Here is a 16,855-nt window from a genome sequence, read left to right on the forward strand (position 1 = left end):
CTCATGTAGACGCCAGGGGGCACCATGGTGGAGAGGAACTGCTCAGAGGCCGCTACGAACTCCGAGGAGATGCTGGGGTCCAGAAATGGCCGGTATCCTGGGGAATAGGAGAAGAAAGGAGGGAAGAATTTAGCCCTTAAATCCCCAACATACTCTACACCCCACTCCGCAAAACACTCTCACGCAAGCCCTCCTATCCTCCTTCCTCACTCCCTCACCTTTATACTCCGGGGGCGTTTTCTGCAGGAAGCTGGGCAGCCACTCATACATAGCGATGTTCTGAGGGGCACAGAGGGGCGAGGGGAGGTGCGAGTTGGACCAGGCGGGGCCTGGAAGGGTCTGAGCCCAAGGACGGCTTCCATGTGGAGATAAGGACCAGGCAGGGGCAGTCACGGGAGAAACGACTCAAACAGGAGCGGTGTGAGGCCTGTCCCCGAAAGGAACCAGGGCATTTGGGCAGTGGGGGTGGGGAGGTGATAAATCATCACCACCAGCCAGATTTCACCTAGAAACAGCGCGTGCCCCCCTATCATTTACAGCGGCTTCCCTAGACCTCGGCTGTCTGGGAAGGGGTTTCTGGGTGAAGGTTGTCCACGGATGGGGAGCTCCGTGGGCAGCGCAGTCTCCCGTGGACCTGCACGCGGAAGGGGGGACGTCGCGGGGCGGGGACGGCTGACCTGGTAGGTGGCGATGACCCTCTTGCGCGCGTGCTGGAACAGCTCCTCGTCCCCCCAGTCTGGGTGCTGGCGGGCCAGCCTCTGCGCGCACAGGTTGTGGTAGCGGAACCAGAGCAGGCCCAGCGCCTGCAGGAAGGGCTCCCGGTTCCCTCGCTCCGCCCCGAAGGCTGCATCCGACGTGGGGGCGCAGGGGGGGAGATGAGCGGTAGCGTGACCCCGGGAGCCCACACTCGCAGACCCCCAGCCGGCCCCGTCTCGCCCTCGCGGCCTCACCGTAGAGCCCCCGGGGCCCGCTCTGCCCGGTGGCGGGGTCGGGCGCCGCCCACATGAGCAGGGGGTTCTGCGAGTCTCTGGGGAAGGCGGGGTCGGGCCCCGTCGCCAGCTGTCCCCCGGAGAAGCTCCGCAGCGCGTCGTTCCAGGAGTGCGAGGAGCCATAGATGGCGCTGCCGTCCAGCCAGCCGGTCACCTGGTTGGTCTGCGGGGCAAGCGGCGGGTGAGCCGGGGGCCGGGGCCCCAGGGGGCGTCCGGGGCTGGGGAGTGGGCGCCGCTCCCTGCCAGGCCCGCAGCCTGGGCCCCACCTGGTTGGGGTGCGGCCCCTTCCCGCCGCCTCCCCTGCCTCACCAGGTCCCGGGGGTTGCTGGGGCTGCGTCCGGTCTCTGGGTCCCAGCGACTTCTCTGGAAGGGCAGCACCACGTCCCCACGCTGGTCGGGGTCGAACACGGGGTCTCCCGGCGGGATGCGGATGTTGAGGAACTCAGCGGGGCAGCCGGGCGTTTCCACGCTCACCAGGTCGGAGAGCAAGTGATAGCCTGCGAGCAAAGTAGGAGGGGGTGCTAGGGCCAGGGAGGGCCACTTTCCTTCCTACCCTAGGTATCCAGTCTCTTCCCTCCCCTGAAGCTTCAAAAAACTCAGCAGCCATTGTAGGCAAGTCCAAGCCTTGACTTCAGACACTTCCTCCCAGTCCTTTGTCTCTTCTGCCCTTCTGTGCCTACACCTGGTCCAAGCTGTTGTCGTTGACAGTTTGGCTTTCTCCTTGGTAACTGGGAGGTGCCCTGTGAGTGTTCCTAGGCAAACGGGGTGGCAGCACCAGCTCCAACATGCAGCAGGAGCCACACATTCCTGATGGGCCAGACACCAATCCTCAGTCACTGGGGTCAGGCCACCATAGCACCCCCTTTTGACTTCCCCTCAGTCCACTCTGCCAGAATCAGAGCCCTGCCCTAAGCCTGTTCTAGAAGCCATGGGGCAAAGCCTAAGAACAGGGCCCCCCAGAAAGTCCCTCCCAGATTATTTTCATGTTTCTGGGTCTGCCACACCTTTACCTCCACCAACAACACAACATGGAGGGATGCCCCTTTTCCCTAATCCCACCCTCATCTTTCTGCATGGGAAAGATTTCTGCCTCCCCAACCAGACTTCACTTCAGCATGGATCCTCCCTGCACCTGCTTCTACCCCTACCATACCCCACTGCCTCCTCCACCTCTCTCCCTCATCCGTCAGGCCCTCCATCACTTCTCTCTCATCCTCTGACCCCTCTTCACTTGCAGAGGTGTCCAGCTGACCCCACTGGCTTTCTTCCCCCAGAGGTTGAAGTTCTCACCAAAGAAGACCCCCAACACTGTGCGGTTTCGCAGGGAGGCCAGCCCTGCAGGGCCCCTCGAGATGGTGTTGCTAAGGTCTCGGGGGTTGGGCAGGTGGGGTTCTCCCAAGGGCTGGTACACGCCATCTGCATAGCTGGCTGGGACCAGGCGCTGCAGCCGGGAGCCTGGGGTAGAAGGAGTAAGGATAAGGAGGAATCTTCAGGGGGCATTCTTTTTTTTTTTTTTTTTTGAGACGGAGTTTCACTCTTGTTACCCAGGCTGGAGTGCAATGGCGCGATCTCGGCTCACCGCAACCTCCGCCTCCTGGGTTCAGGCAATTCTCCTGCCCCAGCCTCCTGAGTCGCTGGGATTACAGGCACGCGCCACCATGCCCAGCTAATTTTTTGTAGTTTTAGTAGAGACGGGGTTTCACCATGTTGACCAGGATGGTCTCGATCTCTTGACCTCGTGATCCACCCGCCTCGGCCTCCCAAAGTGCTGGGATTACAGGCTTGAGCCACCGCGCCCGGCCCAGGGGGCATTCTTGACCCCCTCTCTCCCAGGCTTCCCACCATGTCATGGAATCTAAAACCTTGGAAATGGATGGCCTTTGCTGGTACCTGCCAGGTCTTGCCTCGCAGCAGTTAGTATCACCCTGGCCCTGGGGCTCTGTCCCCACTTGGCTCCCACTTACCTTTGCTGCCCCATCTGTGCTCCATGAGGTTGTTGTACCACCCATCAAATCGCTGCACCTCCCATGAAATGGGGTTCTGAGCGCCTGTGTGAGAATGGAGGGAAGGGGCAGCTGGGCAAGTCAGTGCGTGAGAGGACAGGCAGGCCTGCAGGAAATGGGTGCTGTGAGCCTGGCACTTGGAGCAGTGGAAAGTGGATACCTGGAGTGGATGTGAGAGGTAGGATGCAGAGGGAAAAACCGGGCAAAGCAGTTTCCAAACTCAAGCCAGATCTTTAAGCTGCTCAGTGGGGGAGACATGGCAGGGAGCCAAAACGCATGTAGCAGGGAGCAGTGTGTGCTGACAGATGGCCTCAGAGAGGGAGGGGGGCTGGAGGAGAGCAGTGGCCATGGGGAAGAGGATACAGGGCACTTCTACTCCCCTCAGACTTCGGCTCCCTGGGGGGACACAATAGGATAGAATCCATCCCGCAACCGTAAGACACTACACAGAGCAAGAGCCAGCCACACTCCATACCTGAGAAGGACACGTCATTCTGTGACCCATCCCTGGGCAGGGTCAGTGTGGTGAGGGACCTAGTCCTCTCTGGCTGAGCAGATCCCAGGGCAGGGGTGTGGTGTTGCTACTGTTTTTTTCCCCTAGGTTGTTAGGTAGGACCGGGGACAGACTGGTGATGTGGATAACCTTGCCCCTTCTCTGGGGCATCTTGTCCCCATACAATTCCTCCGCTTGGTCCTTTTGAACTCTCCAAAATGAGGGTCCAGGAGGGAGCACTCAGCCTCTGGGGAAAGAACTAAGGAATGAGGAACAGAGGGAAGATCCAGAATGGAAAATGGAATCAGGGATGGAGCAGGGATCTTTCTGATCAGTAGATCAGATGGCCGGCCTGATTGTTTCCCCCAGACTAGGAGTCTATAGCTCTGGGGCTTCCTCTCTGCTCACCTCAGAGAACAGACACACACATTTGCACACTCACTCAGCAGGGAGCTAGGGGGGAAAATGACTTAGTGCCTGATGTTTGAGCAGAGAACCCAGCTAAGGGTCCAAGATTTGGGGAAGGGCCATACATGTGATATCTAAAAATAAGATGAACCTGTGGCACATAAAGGAGTGAATCCTTGCAGAACGGTACAGGGTAAGTTTCTCTTAGAGATAAGAGGTCAGAGCTGGAGGAGAAAAGGAAAATCCAAAGCCAAGGAAAGAAGAGGGCTGGAAGGAACACGGATGTGAGCAGCTCTGGCAAGGGAGGAGCTGTCGGGAAGGTGTCACGATCCTGCCACCTCCAGCCAGGACAGATCCCTCTACAGGTTTTCTCTGCTTTCTGCTTTTGCATCTCCCATCCCAAGTTATCAAGGACTTGCTCTTTTAAAGAGCACTTTTTAACTTGTGGCACTGCAAGGCCACTTCCCTCCACAGAGACACAGACTATGGAGAACAGCCTCAGATTCCAGTAAGAAACTGTCCACTGAAGGTGGCAATATGAAACTCTCGTGGAAGGTATTGTTTTTGTTTTTGATCATAATCTTTAAAAATATTGATGACTCCCCTTCAGCTTTGGGTCTAATCTGACCCCAAGATCCTTTATTGTCTTGTGTGTCTAATCAATCTTTTCCTATTTTGAGTCATAGGCCTTGATTTTATGGGAAACAAGAGAAGATTGAGGAGAAAGAAAGGGCCCCCAAACTGTAAGGAATAAAATAGGAAGTGCTGACATGGAAATTAAAGGCTCCCTAATTCTGTGCATTTGGGGATAATTTTCATTCCATTTTCCATCCATTTCTTCAAGAGCTAGAAATGAGCAACTCTCACATGCAGGGCACTGTGCCAACTAAAGACTAAGGATACAGATGAACATCACATGGATCCTGTCTTTGGGGGAGCCCAGAGGATGCTGGATTCCTCTGCTTTTAAACATGCTTCTTCTCCAATCTGTACTCACCCATAGGGGTCCATGGCCCAACCAGAAGTGTCCACGCTAGAGCCAGGAAGAAGCCCATGATGAAAATAATAGGGGCTCAGGGATTAGAACGTCCCAAAATGGAGACCCTAAAAAAAGGATAGAGAATGAGCCCTAGCTGCTTAGAAGAAGAATCAGGTCAAGGCCTCTGCAGGACTCTGAATCAAGGCCTGGGGCTGGGCCAAGGTCACAGTAGGTATCGAAGTTCAAGAGACTCACTCTTTCCCAAGATTCTTTAATTCACTCAGCAAATACTTGATGAGCACCCTTTATGTACCAGGCACTGACCTAGACACTGGAGATTAAGTGATGAACAAAACAAACAGAAATCCCTGGTACCTAGCTTCAGGGACTTTACCTTCTAAAATTAGTTGGAAAACCTTGCTTTGGCCCAGCTCCTTGCAGTGTGTTCCTTTGACAGAGACTTTCTTGAGGATCAGGAGACTGGGCTGAGGTCTCAGTGCTGCTGCCAGTCCATGGTGGGGTCTTAGATAAATCACTTCTCCAATCTGATCCTTGGTTTCCTCTTCCAGCTATGGGAGCAAATATGCCTGAACTGTTTACTTCCCAGCATGGTTGCCAGAATCAGATGTGATAATGAAGTTGAATTCAAAGCAAGAAAAGTGACAGGTGTTATGCAAATGTGCTACCGAGAGGGCAGGTGGGAGACTGACGCCTTTGGTTGGATCCAGAAGGGATGCAGTACCAGGTGCTTATGTGTTTAGTGCAGGCTTCCTGCTCTCTCTTTCCACCCAGAGTCAGCAGGGAAACAGAGGCAGCAGAGGACTCAGGCTGGGACTCCTGAGTGGTGCAAGGAGTACCTAAAGCCAGTGAAGACTTCCTAAAGGCAAGCTGGAGTTTGGGGATAGGATAGAGGAAGGAAGGAGCTCAGGGAAAGCCTCATCCCTAGCCGGATATCAGGGCTCCTGGATGGGCTGTCTAGAGAGAGAACCCAGGGAGTGACCTCATCCCCATTCCATCTCCTACTGAACAAATGAAAAAACCTAGGCCCTGCCCTAACTGGAAAGCTCAGTATTCCACCTGCTGTGTTCCACAGAGTCTGTCCAGGTGCTGGCCTTTAATAGTGCGTGAAGAGCTGGGCTCTGGATGGTTGAAGCTGTAAATCTGGCTGTACTGAAGTACCCACAGGGATCCTTCCCTGATCCCAAGATGTCCTGGCCCTCCCCCACCTCCAACAATGTCTTCAGGATCCTTGGCCCAAACGCTAATGTACCACTCAGCCCCTAAGGGCATGAAGTGCCCTTTCAGGCCAGGCTGTGTGGGATGACCTTAAGAGGAAGGTGGACATTCTTAAAAACCACTTCTTGTGGGTGGGTTGCCTTTAATAATTTACACAATGACATGGGGCAGTAACTTCTCAACAACCTTGAGAGGAAGGCACAACCCCAGGACAGAGCAATGAAGCCCCAGGCAGAGCCAGCGGCAGAACCAGAGAGAGAACACAGGCCTGCCTGTTCTTGCCCCACATGGCCGCTTTTCCAGCCTGAAGCTCTAGAGTGGTGACCCTGTTGGTCCTGAGGTGTGAGGAAGAGGGTCAAGGTCATCGAATCCAACCTGGGAGGGCTGAGGGGGAAAGCTTGGATCCTAAAGCCCAAAGCTTCCTCCCTGGTATGTTGGGCTGGCGCCAAGAGAAGAATCCTTAGGCCCAGGCAAACTGGGCCACCCAACATTCTCAGGTCCCGAAGAACCCAGTCTCTCAAAACCTTGATTGTGCAGAGGACAGCCCTAACAGGGCCCATTTTAGCCTTAGGATAAGATCCGAAGAGCAAGGGGCTAGCATTCCACTCCTTCAATAACGTGGCCCAGTGGCCGCTCCCCCGACACCCTGCACTTAGAGCTCCCTACCCCGGAGCGCCCCGGCCCGCGGGCTGGGAAAAGCCCTCCCCGATCTGACCTGCGGCTACGGCGTCACCGGAGCCCGGGACTGCAACTTGTCTCCGGCCTGGCTCCCAGGTGGGCCCGCGGAGCCTGCTCGCGTCCGGTGCCTCTCCAGCTCTGCGCCGGGACGGGCGGGGCTGGGTGTAAGGAGGGGACAGCGCGGCCCGGCTCAGCAGCAAGGCGGGGCGGGGCGCAGTGGGGCGGGATGGAGGCTGGCGCCGGGGGACCCGCGGAGGTGCTTCAGGGGACCGCAGTGCGCGAGGTGAGACGGCGAGGGCTCGCGGGGCGCAGGTAGAGATGTCCCGTCGGCGTCGAGGGCAGGGCTAGTGCGGTCGTGTGGATGGCGAAAAGGGCAAGTCCGCCTCCACAGGTCCCGCGGGGCTGGGGAGAGGCTGGGAGGCGGAGAGGGTGTGGGGAGGGGAGACTCTCCTCGAATCCTCTGGGCACCGTCGGGTCTGGGCTCGGTGTCCAAGACCATTGATCAGCTGCCGCCCACAGACCAGGCCAGGCGTCAAAGCAAGTCACTCATCCGACCTAAACCCTCTGAGAGCCTGGGGTCACGTCTCCCTCCGGGGATCCTCGTGAAATCTCAGGGGTCCCACCGCCCTGCGAGCCGCGCCCATGCCCTGCCAGACCCGGAACTGCATCGCCAGGTTTGCGCTGGAGCTGCTGGGGATGCTGGGCCTGGGTGGGGGGCGCGGAGGAGGGGGCATTGGGGGGACCAATGCGGAGCGGGCAGACCCCGGTGCTATGGTTCTGGCGCACCCAGCTCGTCTCTGTCCGAGGCTGGGAGTGGTAGGCCGCGCTGTGCAGTCTCGGGTGCAGTCTGAGAAGTTTGGGAGTGACTTGAGGAATGACTGGAAGCACCCCAGATCCGGTTTGTCCAGTCACAGCAGGGTCCTTACTTGAGTTAGGAGACGAGCGGGGGGGTCGGACGGGAGCCCCACAGAGAGTAAGGGCTCGCGTTTGTTCACAGAACCTGGTTCCCTCTTTACTCACACCCCCCAGGGCGCTTTGTGTGAGGTTCCACGAGGGAAGGCTAGAGACGCAGGCTGCCACACACGCACTGTTTGGAAGAGGCGAAAGTAGGGAACTATGGTCCAGGTGTGGGTGGTGGAGGATGCGGTTGCTTAGGTCTGCGTGGTCCAGGTGATTTTGAAGGGGGTGTTGAAGTGCTTGCTCCGGCCCAGGCACCTAGGGCTGTACCTTCTGCTTTCATCCGGACCAAGTTCAGATCTTCAAAGAGAGAGTTTGGTAAGAAATTGGGGAGGCAAGGAAAACCTCTTAAAGCCATAAATGCCGCAAGGTTTACAGACATCGAATCCTCATCCCAGTTTAACTGGAGTCTAGGTAGTTTGCCTTGCATGCTTCTACACTCTCGAACTCCTTACCCACATCAGCCCTTCCTGGGGAATGCTGCCCCCAATCCACTTTCAGATCCTGTTCCATTTCTCCATGTAACTCCTATCTCTGTGCAACAACACACATATACATCCATACACAGACACACACATACACACAAACCCCTTCCTTGAAGAGGAGAATCTAGGACAGGAGTTTCTGACAGGGTCCCCTTAGCTAACCACAGCTGTAAACTTTTAATGGGGTCTACGCCAACCAGAGAAAAAAGCATCACATTCCAGTAGCTGTGCATTACCAGTCAGAGGTCTTGGCAACTCCAGCCCTGTCACCCAGTCCCATCTTGTGGAGAATTAGTGGTCCTTACTTTATTGGTTCCAGCAGATGGGGGAGGTGGGCAGGGAGAAGACCAGGAAGAGAGCCCTGCCAAGCTACAAGAGAAGCCACAGGACATCAGCACATAACTTTGAATGAGGAAGGCTAGGGTTTGTCCTAGGCTGAGTTTTCTTAAGGATTGTAACTTTATGTTTTACCCACCCCTCATACACACATAGGAACTCCAACCTGTGGCAGGTAAGGATTGGGTAACTGTGTCTATAACAAGATTGAGCATGAGAAAAGTCTTCAGTACATAAAGGGAGCCCAGAAAGGGAGAATGGTGCCTCTTCCTCCCTAGGCCAGGTGAGAAAGGAGAACCCCAAAGTATGGGAGTCTCCCCTCACCCCATGAGAAAGCAATCCAATTTTGTCACAAGGGCCTCTGATGAAATAACACAGGTGTGTATATTACTGAGAATAACAGAGTCTGGGTGGTTCTTGTGTCTTTGTCTCTGTTTATCTAAATTTGTAGGTATATGTTTGACTGTATCTTGTGTCTGCTTATTTATATCAATGTACACTGCGCATATATCCTAGTCATGTTGGTGAGGTAGGGGAGAAGTGGGTCAAGTTAATATTGATATGGAATTTTATCACATTAAAACTAATTCTACTGGCCGGGTGCGGTGGCTCATGCCTGTAATCCAAGCACTTTGGAGGCCAAGGCAGGCGAATTACCTGAGGTTGGGAGTTCAAGACAGGCCTGACCAACATGGTGAAACTCTGTCTTTATAAAAAACAAACAAACAAACAAAAAAACTAATTCTACTGTGAGATGCTACTTGACAAGCCAGGAAGAAAGATGTTCCCCAGGGAAACACAAGCTCTGCAGGAAAAGCAGGACTGCTGAGTGTGGGGCCTTCTCATTTCAGTCCCACCTCTTCATACAGGAGCCCTGTTAGCTTAATAATGAAAACCAAGCCAGGCGCAGTGGCTCACACCTGTAATCCCAGCACTTTGGGAGGCCGAGGCAGGTGAATCACAAGGTCAAGAGATCGAGGCTGTTCTGGCCAACATGGTGAAACCCCATCTCTGCTAAAAATACAAAAATTAGCTGGGCATGGTGGCATGTGCCTGTAGTCCTCAGCTACTCGGGAAGCTGAGGCAGGAGAATGCTTGAACCCGGGAGGCGGATGTTGCAGTGAGCCGAGATCGCACCACTGCAGTCCAGCCTGGCCCCTGGCAACAGAGCAAGACTGTCTCAAAAAAGAAAACCAAATTAGGGTCAGAGTCATTAAAAATTAACTTTAAATTAGGCACTGCAAATTAAGGAAAACCTAAATTATGAAACTGAACAAGAGGAAATTAAGAAAGGCAAATTTCATTTACCAACTGTCTTTTTGCTTGTGTCGTCTTTAATAAATATGACATTTGGGAGAGTTAGAAATAAATTAGCATTACTCTTGTATATGTAAAATACAAAAAGCCTTTTGTTAGTGTTTCTTTTAAGCACATGTTAATAGAGATGAAACATTCTTGTAAATTTTTTATAACATCCCTTTAAAACAAATGCAAGAATAATATTTAACCCTGACCAAAATACATTATATTATCTCTTATTCACGTATATTAAAAATACATCTTTCTGAATTCCAGCATAGAACATGTTTTCTTGCTGTTAGCCTCGCTTTACCTTCCTATCTTATTAGCCAAGATATTTTATGTTTTATAGGCTTTCCTCCTATGGATTTTTATTTAAAAATATAATAGCTTCAGTCTAGATGTCATAAATAAAAAATTCTTAGATCAGTAAACTTCTGCTTTAAAATAAATGTCACTATCACAAATTTTACAAAATAATTTAATTCTCAAATTCTTAGTTACTCATTTCAGCTAAGTTTGAGATATATGATTCTGATTCAATCCAACATGAAAATTCATATTTGGATCTTTGTTAGCCTTGGAGACTCTTAAGTATTAGAAGAGGCTTTCTGAAAATTTTGAGAAATTACTAATAGTTGACAGGGTTAGTCAAATCCCTTTTTGCCCAGTCCTTTGCTCTGTACTGGTGATATTCAGTTAATATTGAATTATACGTATAGTACAGGGCAATGAGGGAGCACAGCTCCCCCTTGTGTACAAAATCAGAAGAAGCCACCTGTAGGGAGAGGAACTCATTCATAATCATTCATTTGATCCAGAGCCTCATTAGCATATTTGACATGCTGGGGATGCAAGGATGAAAAGAGGAAGTCTCTGCCCTCAAGGAGATTACAGTCTAATTGGGAGACAGATGTTCAGACAATTAGAGTACAATGTAATCACTGTTATTAGGAAGATATGTTCAAAATGTAATCAGAATGTTCCAAGTGGGAACTCACATTGGCCCAGTGGCATCAGAGGAAACTTCACAGAGGAGGTAACACAAGCTGAGACTTGAGGGGTGAAAAGGTGTTTGCCAAGAGAGTGAGAGCATTCCAGGCAAAGGAAATAGCATATCCAAAGGTACTGAAGGCTTGAAAGAGCATGTCAGATTGAGGGAGAGACCAGTCATTCAGTGTGGCTACAGTTTAGGCTGGGCAAAAGGTGGAGCGAGTATAGGGGGGACCAGGTTATAAAGCACTTATATGTGATAGTAAGAAGATGAGATTTTAGCCAGAGCAGAGAAGTAAAATGATTATATTTATTTATTAGAAAAAAAATTATTCTGGTTGGGCATGATGGCTCGAGCCTGTAATCCCAGCACTTTTGGAGGCCGAGGTGGGAGGATCACCTGAGGATGGGAGTTCGGGACAAGCTGACCAACATGAAGAAACCCCCATCTCTACTAAAAATACAAAATTAGCCAGGCATGGTGGTGCATGCCTGTAATCCCAGCTACTCGGGAGGCTGAGGCAGGAAAATCCCTTGAACCCAGGAGTTGGAAGTTGCCATAAGCCGATATTGCACCGCTGCACTCCAGCCTGGGCAACAAGAGTGAAACTCTGTCTCAAAAAATCTATTTTTTGTTTGTTTGTTTAGAAAAAAAAATTATTCTGGAACTAAAAGATAGGATGAGCCTGGGTTAGAGCAGAGGCATGTATTTCCTTTGTAGGAAAGGAAACACATGGATAGTTTCAAGAAGTATTTAGGAGGTAAGATGGTCCAGGTGTCTGACTTATTTGATTGACCAGTGGTGACATTGCCAAACATGCAAAGACAATAGAATAAAAAGCAGTATAGAGACAATGAACTCCATTTGAGGGGCTTTAGATTTGAGGCATCAAGGGAACATCCAAACGAAAATGTCCACGGGGTGGTTGGCCCTTTTGAGTTTGGAGCTCAGACAGGAGTACTACCTGAAGACATTTGAGAACCATCAGCCATGAGAATGGATGAGATTGCTCAGGGAATCTTGAATACTGCTAAAAGAATAGAGCCATGACAGATTTATGGGGAGCATCAACATTTAACATGGAGGAAAAAGAACTAGTAGAGGAGCCACAAAGAGATGGCCAAGAGCAGGAGCCCCTGGAGGACACGTGTGATGGAAGTGCAAGGAGGTAGTTTGGAGAAAGGGGACATGGTCTCCAGTGTCACATACCACGGAGAGGTCAAGGAGGATGAAAAGTGAAAACTGCTGTTTGGATTTAACACTTAGTGGCCTAATGGAGAAGTCAGGGATGAGGAAAAGTCAGGTTGCGATAGGTTGAAGAGATAAGGCAGTGGAAATACCAATATACGTTGTTTTTTCAAAAGCCTGACTGTGAAAGGAATAGAGTAAAATAGAATGGTAGCTGGAGGGGACCAAGGAGATCCAGAGAGAAGGTTCTTTTTCTGTGTGTTCTTAAGGTGGGAAAAATTTAATTGTAACCTTGAAAGAAAGAGCCAGCAGAGAAAACGAAGCTGGAACACTATGAAGGGAAGAGGGACAACCGATGATAAAGGTGGTGGAGAAGGCAGGCATGAATGGGCTAGAGCCCAGGAGGATGGATTTGCAGAACAGGAGAGAAGAGAGATGCCTATTCCTCAGGGATGGGAGAGTTGAGTAGTTAAGAAAAAGCAAAAAACCAGGCTGGGCGCAGTGGCTCATGCCTGTAATCCCAGCAGTTTGGAAGGCCAAGGCGGGCAGATCACTTGAGGTCAGGAGTTCGAGACCAACCTAGTTAACATGGGCGAAACCCCATCTCTACTGAAAACACAAAAATTAGCCGGGCATAGGGACGCACGCCTATAATCCCAGCTACTCGGGAGGCTGAGGCAGGAGAATCGCTTGAACTCAGAAGGTGGAGGTTGTAGTGAGCCAAGATCGTGCCACTGCACTTCAGCCTGGGTGACAGAGTAAGACTCCATCAAAAACAAACAAACAAACAAAAAACCTTCATGTTAAAACTGACACTTAGGGGTTAAGTGACTTGCACAAAAGACAGAATTAAAAGTTAAAACTTTGTGTCCTTCTGTCTCTTTGCCTGATACCATGCTACTCCCAGAGATAGCACAAGAAGGTGCCCAGCTTAGAAGGAGAGAGGAAGGCTGAGAGCTAGGGCATATTAGGAGAATCCCAGCATTAGAACTAGAAGGGACCTGGAGATCATGAAATCGATTTACAGATGAGGAAACCAAGGACCCAGGAGGTTGTCGCTTACCTGTGCAATATTAGTAAAGAACTGAAACTAGACACAGAATGGATTCCAGCTCAGGGTTCACTTGAAGAAAGATTGGAGAGGCTGGACATGGTAGTTCATGCATGTAATTCTAGCACTTTGGGAGGCTGAGGAGGGTGGATTGCTTGAGGTCAGGAGCTCAAGACCAGCCTGGCCAACATGACAAATCCCTGTCTCTGCTAAAAAATTTAAAAATCAGCAGGTGTGATGGTGCATGCCTGTAATCCCAGCTACTCAGGTGGCTGAGGCATGATATTTGCTTGATTCTGAAAGGTGGAGGTTGCAGTGAACCAAGATGGTGCCGCTGCATTCCAGCCTAGGTGGCAGTGTGAGACTAAAAAAAAACCAAAAAGACAAAAAAACTTAAGAACTTAATAAAGAATTTAGATGTACTCCTTTTTTATTTACTTAAGAAAAGAAAAATTGGAGAAACAGATAAATGGAGTAATAAGCAATGAAATGCCCCCTCTTTCCCAAGCTGGTAGCTTATTTCCAGTACTTTTCTTAGCACTTTATATACACAATCTCATTTCATCCTCACAATGACACTTACAAGATAGACATTATTATCTCAAAGTTTTAATAAAACTGAGTGTCTATAGATGTCAAGTAACTTGCAAGAGGCAGAAGCAGAATTCAGACCCTTTGGAGCTGCTTGACTCCCACGCTCATTCTCACATTATAACTCTTTATAAGACAATGTGTAGTCAAACTAAATTATGGAGCCTTCTGGGCAAACTGAAACCCCAGTACAGATCACACTTCAGGAAATGAGGAAAACTGGGATCATCGACTCTAAGATGCATTTTTTTTTCACATTTTGACATCTCTGAAATTAGGTATATCTCACCAGGAATGGTGGCCATGGTTTAATCAGCAAGACTTTCTTTTCCCCTTTCTTTGTGCTAGCTAAAATAGTAGTGTGTCTTGCAGTCGGTTCTGATATTTGACTAAACACAGTAAGTTCAGCTACCATTTTCCCAATATCCTGTCTGCAAAGGAACAAATAAGAGTCAAACAAGTTCTGAAATCAAGACCACAGCTAGGGTTTGACCTAAAACTTGGCCTGGGAATTTGAATCAGAGAGAAGGACCAATGTTGATCATATGTGGAAGAGAAGGACATCTGGCCCCAGCACTGCCTGATAGAGGGCAGGGCCCCTTCAGTGCTTATTTAAGTGAACTCAGTGAAGCTCAACTGTTCTGCAGTTGCCAGAACAAGAGCCAGGGTGCTTGAGAAAGCTGGACAGACCTGTGTAGGTCTGCAACATCCTCTGATGATGTGGCTGGATTATATACTCAGCAGAGAGCTGCCTGGCCTTTGTTTCTTCGGGGACTGAGAAAGAAAGTCAATCTTTTTGTAATTTGTACCATCTTTCACCTATGCCTTCACCTGATAGTAAATATAGTCCTTTTATGTTCTGTGATCTATCTGTGCTAGGGCCCTGAAGGAGAGAGAAGAGAATTATATTTCTTGAGACAGTCCCAGAAGTAACAGAGAAGCCTCAAGGGTGGTGGTAGCACTGATTTATGGAACTTGGGGGTTAGGAGAGGAGCATGGGCAACAGAGACTGATGGCAAAGACCCTCATTCTGTCACCTAAAAGATGGGGAGATGGATGGCTGAGGCGGTAATAGCCAAGTCTGATGCTGCACAAAATGTGAGCTCTAGAGAAGAGGGACTTGGTCTGGCTCATTCTGTGCTATATCTCCAGTGCCAAAAACAGTGCCAGGTACATTGAGGGCATGCAATATATGTCTGTTGTTGTTGTACAGCATTGCCTCCCCTGCACAACCCCACCAAAATGGCTGCTTTGGGACACACGTTCCCCTTCTATGCTGGCCCCAAGCCAACCTTCCCAATGGACACCACTTCGGCCACCATCGTCATGATCTTTCTGACTGCACTGGCCACTTTCGTCGTCATCCTGCCTGGCATTCGGGGCAAGACGGTGAGAAACCCAGTCCTGGAGACCCCAGCCCAGAGAGACCTTAGCCTCAGGCTGAGGGGTCCAGAGTCTCTGACTACAACCAGACTCAGGAAGGAGATCCCAGTGCTGAGAAAGCATCAGCACCACCCCAGGCACAAAGCCCCTCATTCATTGATTCAACAGTTCATTATTGAGCGTTGGTGGGGCATGGTGGCTCATGCCTGTAATCCCAGAACTTTGGGAGGCCAAAGTGGAAGGCTTGCTTGAGCCCAGGAGTTCAAGACCAGCCTGGGTTTATAGACCTCATCTCTTAAAAAAAAAAATTAGCTTGTGATGTGCATCTGTAGTCCCAGCTACTTGGAAGGCTGGGGTGGGAGGATCACTTGAGTGGCTATAGTGATTTGAGATCACATCACTGCACTCCAGCCTGGGCAACAGAGATCCTGTCTCAAATAAATAAACAAATAAGCACTTATTATATGCCAGACACTCTGATTTCAACTGACCAAGTTATCTCAGCTTTAGAATTCCCACCCTTCCCCCAAGTCTGGAAACAGGAAGGGTAGACATGGAAGGAGGGCGCTCCTTACTTAACCCACGCTCCTTGCCACTCAGAGGCTGTTTTGGCTGCTGCGGGTGGTGACCAGCTTATTCATCGGGGCTGCAATCCTGGGTGAGTGTGAAGTGCAGCTGACTTGGACAGCTGTCTCCATCCCCTCAACTCCCTCAGCAGCCTTCCTCTCCTCTCCTTGTTTCCCCACAGCGGTGGGCCCCAGCTTCAGGGTGGCTTCCAGACCCTGCCCATATGCCTCTCTCACCATGGCCTTATCCCCTTACTCTTACCTTGGCCTGGAGAGGTATCACCCTGGGAAACAAGCTGGATGCGTCTCCCCAACCTTCCTAACATTTTTATTGCTGGGGGTGGGGGTGGGGAAAGGAGGTCAAAATGCATGTCTGTGAGAAGAGGGCTCCAGGGAGGAGGGGAGGAAATGGGGAAGGGCTGTTTGCTTTGACTTGGTGATTAGGCAAATAGGAGAGATGAAAGTCCTTATGAGACGGGGCACAGTGGCTCACTCCTATAATCTCAGCACTTTGGGAGGCTGAGGCGGATGGATCCCCTGAGGTAAGGAGTTCAAGATCAGCCTGACCAACATGGGGAAATCTGTCTCCACTAAAAATACAAAAATTAGCTGAGCATTGGGGTGGGCACCTGTAATCCCAAATACTTGGGAGGCTGAGGCAGGAGAATTGCTTGAACCCAGGAGACAGAGGTTGCAGTGAGCCAATATTGTGCCATTGCACTCCAGTCTGGGTGACAGAGCAAGACTCCATTAAAAAAAAAAAAAAAAAGAGAGAGTCTCTGTGTTCAAGCTATCTGTGTTTGCCTTGCCCAGCATAGTTTAGGTTCATGCTTCCTTCCCAGCTCCCTGAGTAGCTCTTCCTAAAGCAGGTAGAAAGGGAGGGAAGAGGAAGAGGTAAAGAGTGTGACCAAGGGAAATCCCACACATGTGGTTGGCAGACTCACCCTGAGCCAGACCCTGGCTAGTTAATAGGTATCCAATTATGACCAAAACAGACATAGATGCCTTGTAGTTCTTCTGACTCTAACCTAGTAATGCCTCGACCTCTCTGAGTTCCCATATGTCCAACTCCCCAACCCCAGCTGTGAATTTCAGTTCTGAGTGGTCTGTGGGCCAGGTCAGCACCAACACATCGTACAAGGCCTTCAGTTCTGAGTGGATCAGCGCTGATGTTGGGCTGCAGGTTGGGCTGAGTGGAGTCAACATCACGCTCACAGGT

The 16,855-nt window shown here is 50.6% G+C and overlaps 2 protein-coding genes across 4 annotated transcripts in view; one reads left to right on the top strand and one right to left on the bottom strand.

Moving 5' to 3' along the window:
• Nucleotides 1-4,948, bottom strand: part of DUOX1 (dual oxidase 1) — a 34,186-nt gene extending 29,238 nt beyond the window's left edge. The window contains exons 1-8 of the mRNA XM_017545529.2: nt 4,891-4,948; nt 2,954-3,037; nt 2,280-2,444; nt 1,299-1,486; nt 951-1,152; nt 678-844; nt 219-279; nt 1-97 (exon numbers count right to left, since the gene is read on the bottom strand). Coding sequence (XP_017401018.1) covers nt 1-97; nt 219-279; nt 678-844; nt 951-1,152; nt 1,299-1,486; nt 2,280-2,444; nt 2,954-3,037; nt 4,891-4,948 — 1,022 coding nt within the window. The remainder of the gene's footprint in view (nt 98-218; nt 280-677; nt 845-950; nt 1,153-1,298; nt 1,487-2,279; nt 2,445-2,953; nt 3,038-4,890) is intronic.
• Nucleotides 6-16,855, top strand: part of DUOXA1 (dual oxidase maturation factor 1) — a 20,595-nt gene continuing 3,745 nt past the window's right edge. Inside the window, exons 1-6 of one of the 3 annotated variants that reach the window (XM_037744578.1) lie at nt 6-92; nt 540-680; nt 4,368-4,448; nt 14,901-15,076; nt 15,671-15,728; nt 16,719-16,853. In XM_037744578.1, coding sequence (XP_037600506.1) covers nt 14,930-15,076; nt 15,671-15,728; nt 16,719-16,853 — 340 coding nt within the window. In that variant the 5' untranslated portion in view covers nt 6-92; nt 540-680; nt 4,368-4,448; nt 14,901-14,929. Of the gene's footprint in view, nt 93-539; nt 681-4,367; nt 4,449-6,996; nt 7,099-7,305; nt 7,893-14,900; nt 15,077-15,670; nt 15,729-16,718; nt 16,854-16,855 lie in introns of those variants that run through there. The other 2 variants (XM_017545633.2, XM_037744577.1) reach the window with 2 other exon arrangements.

Source organism: Cebus imitator, unplaced genomic scaffold (genome assembly GCF_001604975.1).
Source record: "Cebus imitator isolate Cc_AM_T3 unplaced genomic scaffold, Cebus_imitator-1.0 Scaffold9, whole genome shotgun sequence".
In the NCBI taxonomy this organism is placed as follows: Eukaryota; Metazoa; Chordata; class Mammalia; order Primates; family Cebidae; genus Cebus; species Cebus imitator.